General features: G+C 39.7%; 1 protein-coding gene across 1 annotated transcript in view; it reads left to right on the top strand.

The window, feature by feature from the left end:
- Positions 1-7,879, top strand: part of LOC107663798 (membrane-associated guanylate kinase, WW and PDZ domain-containing protein 1-like) — a 38,070-nt gene that overhangs the window by 26,617 nt on the left and 3,574 nt on the right. The window contains exons 10-11 of the mRNA XM_016454131.1: positions 518-661; positions 5,336-5,474. Coding sequence (XP_016309617.1) covers positions 518-661; positions 5,336-5,474 — 283 coding nt within the window. The remainder of the gene's footprint in view (positions 1-517; positions 662-5,335; positions 5,475-7,879) is intronic.

Here is a 7,879-nt window from a genome sequence, read left to right as displayed (position 1 = left end):
TCCTCTTTTGGAAGTCCAAACAAAGTAGTTTCGCTTTTACAACGAAACACACAGCGTCTCCACGACATGGCAGCGGCAACAATACTACAGTGAGAATAAAAGTTACACCTTCTTTCTTTGCGTAAACATTTGGGCGGCGTTATGCAAATCTTCCCACATAGTGACGTAGATATGTGGGGCGTGTTAGAACGAGCCGTTTTAGGTAGGCGTGGTTGACTCTTAACTTTTATAAAGAATATCTCTTTGGATTTGAGACTTTAGTCTTTGCAACTTTACAGATCTTCTTTATGCACCAAGAGCTTGTAACACTCCAAAGAGAAAGGAAAAATTGAAATCGCATCATATGACCCCTTTAATACATAATAACTAGGTACTAGCCCTGAACCTGCCCCTAAACTTACCCCTGACCCAAGTAGTTAGCTTATATTACTCAGTAGTCTGTTGGGTAAGTGCACAGACTGTAAAATGAACTAGTTGCCATGTTTGTTTAGTGATTTGGTTGTATTTGTGTGTTTAGGAGGCAGAGTATTACTCGGTTGATCTGGAGAGGGAGAGTAAAGGTTTCGGCTTCAGTCTGAGAGGCGGTAAGGAGTACAACATGGATCTGTATGTGCTGCGATTAGCGGAGGATGGAGCCGCTGTCAAAAACGCCAAGATGAGGGTAAGAGTAAAATTAATTTTTCTTACGAACAATAGCTTCTGAAGACAAGCATACATTTTTCTTAAATGAAACAAATGTCCACATTTTTTCTTTGTACAGAACAAAAGCTTTTATTTCGATACATTGATACAAAAGAAAGAAAGGGGCATAAAATATATACGGCAGAATGACTATGTGACACTGTCATATAAGAGACAGGTTTTACCGCAATGATTTTATTTATAATAGAGTTTTAACTGGTTTACATGTTTTCTTAAGTCCATTTTATTTTTCTTAACATTTTAACATGTATATGTCTTTAAAAATTGTATGCTTGGCCTGTCATGTGACAGGAAGCAGGAACTGTATAAAGAGAGCAGCATGCCAAACAAAGTGGTCACTAACAGCTACCAAACACACCTGGATTGTGGAGTTTCCTTTCCGTGGATTTACCTTTCCAGATTTACTTGCAAGCTAGTGGATTATCACTCATTTTGGATTGTATATACACTGGTGGACTCACTTTGGGACTTTTTCAGCACTCTAGGATTCTTGGACTGTTTTTAGGGTATGGTGCAGAGAACTGTATGCTTTTAACAGACTGAGTTTTCCTGGTTTTATTGTGTTGTTTTAAAGTCCCGTGAACTTTGTAAATGCACAGTTCTAAAACGTATTTCTGTTTTATGTCATTCTTTTAATGCAGTTGTTCTCAAACCTCTCCATGAAGTACCCCCAGCACTGCACGTTTTGTATGTCTCCCTATATCTGACACACCCACTTCAGTAAAATCTGACCCCATTTTGAACTTTGTAACCCAGCCTGTTAGGCTGATCGTTACAACTGAATGTCTGTTGGCCTGCTCCTGGAGGACAGCACCTAAACTTCACACACACTGCAGTCCTCGAAGCAAAACAGTCATATATCAGCTGCTTAAACTGTTAAAATGAGACGTGAAGTATAACAGATTATTTCTAGATCAGCAGATGTTGTGATTGAAATGAGCATTGTCTTTAGTAATGACTAGCAACTGCAGACTATGAGGACTATCAGTCTATTTAGGCCACTGATGAATGTCTTATTAACCAAAGCCTTTGGTCCACTGAGAGAGCCTCTTTTGTCTTCCTCACTTGCTCTTTCCACAGCCGACCAGAGACATTGAGACACCAGTTTCATGCTGCTATGTCGAAAACTGTCCGGTCCTCTTTAAAACTGCAGACCCTTAAGCCTGTGTTATACTTTCCAAGTCCGCTAGGGTCCACTATGGTATGCGTGACATAAAAATCGTCATCGGAGAGTGTGCATGGAGGCTCTGAGCGGACATCCGCGTGCCTCCCATTTTTTGTGACCGCGCGTACTTGTCCGCTACTGCGCATGCGCAGGCTGTGTGAAGAAGCCCGTTGCTACTCGAACCTGTACAATCTGTCGATAAAACAATATAAAAACAGCCAGATGTGCAATAACTCTGGGCAATTCTTTGTTCACGTGTTTGTTTATTGTTCAAGCCGATCTACTACGCATGTATGGAACACGTCCGCTCCGCGGACAGTTTCGGTAGTATAATTGCAAGTAGTCCGCATCCGCGATGTCCACGTACGAGTCCGGATTGTACGCGCGGAAAGTATAACACAGGCTTTAATGTTCAGATGCATACACCAGCTGCTCATTTTGGCAGCTTGATTTTTGCTTGGTGTGTTGGGACAAAATTGACGGTTACCTACAACTTTGGCATTAGAAGCCTGTGTGTATGTCATTACTGCTTCATTTCTCTTTCAGTTTCCGTGTCCATCTCTAAACTGAGATTAGCATTCTACTACGAACAGTAGCTAATAGGGATGTAACGATATTAGCAATATCGCGATATCAAAACTGTCTCAATATTATCGTGGTCACATGACGATGTGAAACGATAGGTCTTCCAGGAAAAATAAAAGTTTTTAAAATATATTTGCTTTAGGCCATTATGTTTTAGCACAGTATCTGTCAAACACAGTATCACACAGTATCTGTCACACCGAAAGCACAATATGCTTAATCCCTTCATCAAGTCTGTTTTTGCTGCATGTTTCAAAGTGAAGCACACACTTGGTTAAGACGATCAGCTCGTGATCTGGTGTTTTCTGCGTCTCAGAACGGCTCCGTTTACACTGAATGAATGCAGTCAACTCATTTACTGCATGTGGTGTGAGTTTAGCGCGCACTTGGGAACGCAACAGACACCAGTTATGCTTTATTTTCATGGCAGATGATCACAGCATTTCACTAGATTTGTAGCGAGACGCTTTTTTGTTTTTGTAAGCTGTTTTCACTGAGCTGGAGTTTCCTTCAAAATAAAAGCTCTACTGCTGTTTCCATCAAAATAAAAGCATTAAAGTGCAGTAGGAATTGCTGACAGCTAACGGTTTAAACGCAGCCCAGATTCAAAATATCTCTTTCAAGTGTAGAATTTAGGAAAGAAGTATTGTCATTTCCCTATTGTAGTGTAAAGCAAAAATAATATACCTATGAAATATTAATTTTTATTTATTTTACAGTGCAATTGTTTTACAATATGTGGCCATTACTGTCATTGTTGTTATCATATTCTAATTTGTTTGGCTTCCTAAAACCCCAGTGTGAATGTAATTTAGAATTTAGAATTCACTGACTTCTTTCTGATTTAGTTTTCTTAGTTAAGAAACATGAGTTGTAGCTCTTAATTTTGAAGTCCCAAAGTGCACTAGATAGAATAATTTAACTTTAAAATTTACAAATTTTTAAGTTTTTCCCAATTCTTCATTGGAATTTTTTTTTTAAATATCGCAATAAATATCGTATTGTGGACTTAATATCACAATAATATCGTATTGTTAGATTTTGATATCGTTACATCCGTAGGAGCTACAGTGCCGTGAAAAGGTATTTGCCCCCTTCCTGTTTTTTTTTTTTTTGGTGCATATTTGTCACACCTAAAAGATTTAGATCATCTAACAAATTTTAATATTACACAAAGATAACCCGAGTAAATATAAAATGCAGTTTTGAGATAATGATTTCATTCATTAACGGAAAAAAGCTGTCCAAACCTGCCTGGCACTACGCGAAAAAGTAATTGCCCCCCTAAATCTAATAACTGGTTGTGCCATCATTTGCAGCAACAACTGCAATCAAGTGTTTGCGATAACTGGCAATGAGTCTTTCACATCGCTGTGGAGGAATTTTGGCCCACTCTTCTTTGCAGAATTGTTTTAACTCAGCCCCATTGGAGGGTTTTCAAGCATGAATGGACTGTTTAAGGTCATGCCACAGCATCTCAATCGGATTTAAGTCTGGACTTTGACTTGGCCACTCCAAAACCTTAATTTAGTTTTTTTGAGCCATTCAGAGGTGGACTTGCTGGTGTGTTTGGGATCATTGTCCTGCTGCATAACCCAAGTGCGCTTGAGCTTGAGCTCACACACTGACGGCCGGACATTCTCCTTCAGGATTTTTTGATAGAGTGCAGAATTCATGCTTCCATCAATTATGGAAGTCGTCCAGGTCCTGAAGGTGCAAAGCAGCCCCAGACCATCACACTACCTCCACTATGTTTGACTGTTGCTATGATGTTCTTTTTATGAAATGCTCTGTTGGTTTCATGCCAGATGTAACGGGACACACACCTTCCAAAAAGTTCAACTTTTGCCACATCGGTGCACAGAATATTTGCCCAAAAGTCTTGGGGATAATCAAGATATTTTTTACAAATGTGAGACGAGGTTTTGTGTTCTTTTTGGTCAGCAATGGCTTTTGCCTTGGAACTCTCCCATGGATGCTGTTTTTGCCCAGTCTCTATCCTATTGTTGAATCATGAACACTGACCTTAATAGAGGCAAGTGAGGCCTGCAGTTCTTTAGATGTTGTTCTGGATTCTTTTATGACCTCCTGGATGAGTCGTCGTTGCACTCTTAGAGTAATTTAAAGGCCGGTCACTCCTGGGAAGGTTCACCACTGATCCAAGTTTTCTTCATTTGTGGATAATGGCTCTGACCGAGGTTCGCTGGAGTCCCAAAGCCTTAGAAATGGCTTTATAACCCTTTCCAGATTGATACGTCAACTATTTTGTTTCTCATCTGTTCTTGAATTTCTTTAGATCGCGGCATGATGTGTTGCTCTTTAAGCATGCTTCACTTCGTCAGACAGGTTCTATTCAAGTGATTTATTGATTCAACAGGTCTGGCAGTAATCAGGTCTGGGTGTGGCTAGTGAAATTTAACTCTGCTTTCTAAAATAATTAGGTTAATCACAGTTCTTTCATGATTTAACAGGTCATTGTAACAGATTTAGCAATTACTTTTTCAGCTTTTTTCCCTTAATAAATGAAATCATCATTTAAAAACTGCATTTTGTATTTACTTGCATTATCTTTGTGTAATATAAAAATTAGCTTGATGATCTGAATCTTTTAAGTGTGACAAATATGCAAAAAAAAAAAATTTTTAATTAAAAAACAGGGAGGGGGCAAAAACCTTTTCACGGCACTGTACCTGTTTTTTTTTACACTTTATCAAATTCAGTATCGGTCAAGATTCGTTAACCAGTAATACAAATGTATGTTTTCAGCTGTTAACAGATAGCATTTTGATTTGTGAGAAGCACCCAGTTTTGTTCCTCAGCTGCTGCTCATGATGCCCTCTTGAGCCTCCCATAAGCTAATGGTGGTGTCCGCCTCGTTTACAGGTTGGTGATGAAATACTGGAGATCAATGGTGAAAGTACGAAAAATATGAAGCATTCTCGCGCCATCGAGCTGATCAAGACAGGAGGCAGACGAGCTCGACTGGTGCTGAAGAGAGGAGATGGATCCGTCCCAGAGTATGGTGTGTAACAAACAAGTTAAAGTCTAATGCTTTTTGCATTTTGTTTCGAAGCGTTTGGTCTTTGTGTTTTAATCTATCCTGAACTGTCTTTTCTTCTTGTTCTCTACCACAAAATTGTTACTTCTTGGTGATCAATCAGCCTCTGTTATGTGTTCATCTAGAGAGTGAGATCTTCTGAACAGTCTTCAGTCAGCCAATAAAACTGTTGTGATTTGTCAGAGTGCTGCATGTTTCCTTTCTCTTTATTTATCTCTGTTTCTTTCTCTTCCTGATCTCTCGTTCTCTGGTGGGCTCCTCAGCTATGATGGGCCCCCATCTCGCTGCCTGTCTGAGGAATGATAAGCTGGGCGAGCCCTGCTTCTACCTAATGGGTCAAAACCAAGCCACGGTTTGTAAAGGACGTTCTGTGTGTCAACCCTTCCTGTCACCCAGTCACACGTTATAAGCCCTGCTTAGGCACACGTGTGTCGCTGCTTCACCCGCTCTCATCTCACTCCGGTGAATCCATTCAGCCGCTGGCCTCTGATCGCATGCTCAATGGATTCATGCTCCTGATGGAATGCTCTGATGCCTGTGTGATGGACAGTGTGTGGATGTTGTGGACACTGCAGTGCTTTCATATCACTGATAGCATAGATGGGTGAATGTTACAAGAACTTGCCTGGGTCACAAAAATATAGATAGCATTAAAAATATAGAAAAATAAACAAAAGTATCTTTTGTTATTACCCATAGAACGTCTCGGTTACGTATGTAACCCTCGTTCCCTGAAGGAGGGGAACGGAGACGTCACGTCGGATGACCGACGAATTGGGATCTCGCTTAGAGAGACCAATACACTTCGAGTGTAAACTAAACGAGCCAATGCACATTGGCATGCGATTATTGCATCCAGCTGCTGCTGATCACAGCATGAGTATAAGTAGGCAGAAGCGAAAAGCTGAATATGCGTTGCATCTGCTGCCTACTTATACTCACGCTGTGATCAGCAGCAGCTGGATGCAATAATCGCATGCCAATGTGCATTGGCTCGTTTAGTTTACACTCGAAGTGGATTGGTCCCTCTAAGCGAGATCCCAATTTCGTCGGTCAGCCGACGTGACGTCGGGAGTGACCGACTGAAAGGGAACAAGTTTTGTTAGATTCACCCATGAGCAAGTAATGAAATTAGTTTGCTTTTGTATTCTGGTCTTATGATAAAATGATACAACTTGAAAAAGTGTTGTAGTAATGACAAACAGTGTCCTCCACAAATATTAGTACCCTTGATGAATATAAGCAAAACAGGCCATAAAAAATGTCTGTGGTATTTATCCTTCTTTCAAAAATCTAACCTTTAAATAAAGTAAAATAATTATAAGAAAAAATGCCTGTGTTGAATGGACCAGGAGGAGTTCTCGGTCACTTTATTTTAAGGTCCAGTTCTCGCTATTAACAAACCATGAACGACTTTTGCCTCAATAAACTCCTAAATTGCTGCTTATCAATAGTTAGTAAGGTAGTTGTTAATTTTAGGTTTTGGGTAGGATTAGGGATGTAGAATATGATCATGCAGAATATGTGCTTTATAAGTACTAATAAACAGCCAATATGTTAATTATAGGCATGCTAATAAGCAACTAGTTAATAGTGAGAATTGGTCCCTATACTAAAGTTTTACAGAATTCTCTTTAGATTTGACATTAGGAGCCAACTGATAGTTTCTGTACTGTTTATGTAGGTAAATAGCATGAACCATAATGTGGATGAGCACAATAACTGTATTGCATACGCTGCTCGTGAAAAGCAGTTTCAAGGAGTAATCAGGTGTCTTAAAGACACATCTGCAAGGATTTGCCATTGCCAGTGGTTTCAGACATGCACATTTGGCACCCATTTCACCCTGTAATTTGGTAAGGTTCATTGTGAAGACATTTTCCTTACCACCCCATCTTGTTGTTACCCTGACTAACATTAACCCTCTGGGGTCCGAGGGTGTTTTGGGGCCTGGAAAAGTTTTGAAAGTGGGCTGCTTTGCTTTGGCTCTCTTTGCAACAGGTTCTTTTGCACTGTTATTCTCACATCTGAAATAAAAAAGCAAGCATGCTGTTTACACAAACTACGTTATTAACATTATTGTGATGTTCACTGATCTAGTACTAATTTATCGAAACAAAGAACACAATTACCACATAGCAAACATATTTTACCATGCAGTAAATAAATCAAATGAAAGTAACATCTGTAAAATAGTGTATGCACACTTACTCCAAGATTCTGAATGGAGTTGAAAACTGAACGAGTGTCCCCTTCCTGCAGAGATATACAGGTGAATGCAAGAGTGGTGTATTCCCCACAGTACCTTAGTATAGTATGCATACTTCATGAGAAAACAGAATGCCAATAACAAAGAAACTACATTTTAA

The sequence above is a fragment of the Sinocyclocheilus anshuiensis genome, unplaced genomic scaffold (genome assembly GCF_001515605.1).
Source record: "Sinocyclocheilus anshuiensis isolate Anshui unplaced genomic scaffold, SAMN03320099.WGS_v1.1 scaffold105, whole genome shotgun sequence".
Classification (NCBI taxonomy): domain Eukaryota; kingdom Metazoa; phylum Chordata; class Actinopteri; order Cypriniformes; family Cyprinidae; genus Sinocyclocheilus; species Sinocyclocheilus anshuiensis.
Note: the sequence above shows the minus strand (reverse complement) of the source record. Positions and strands in the feature narration are given on the sequence as shown.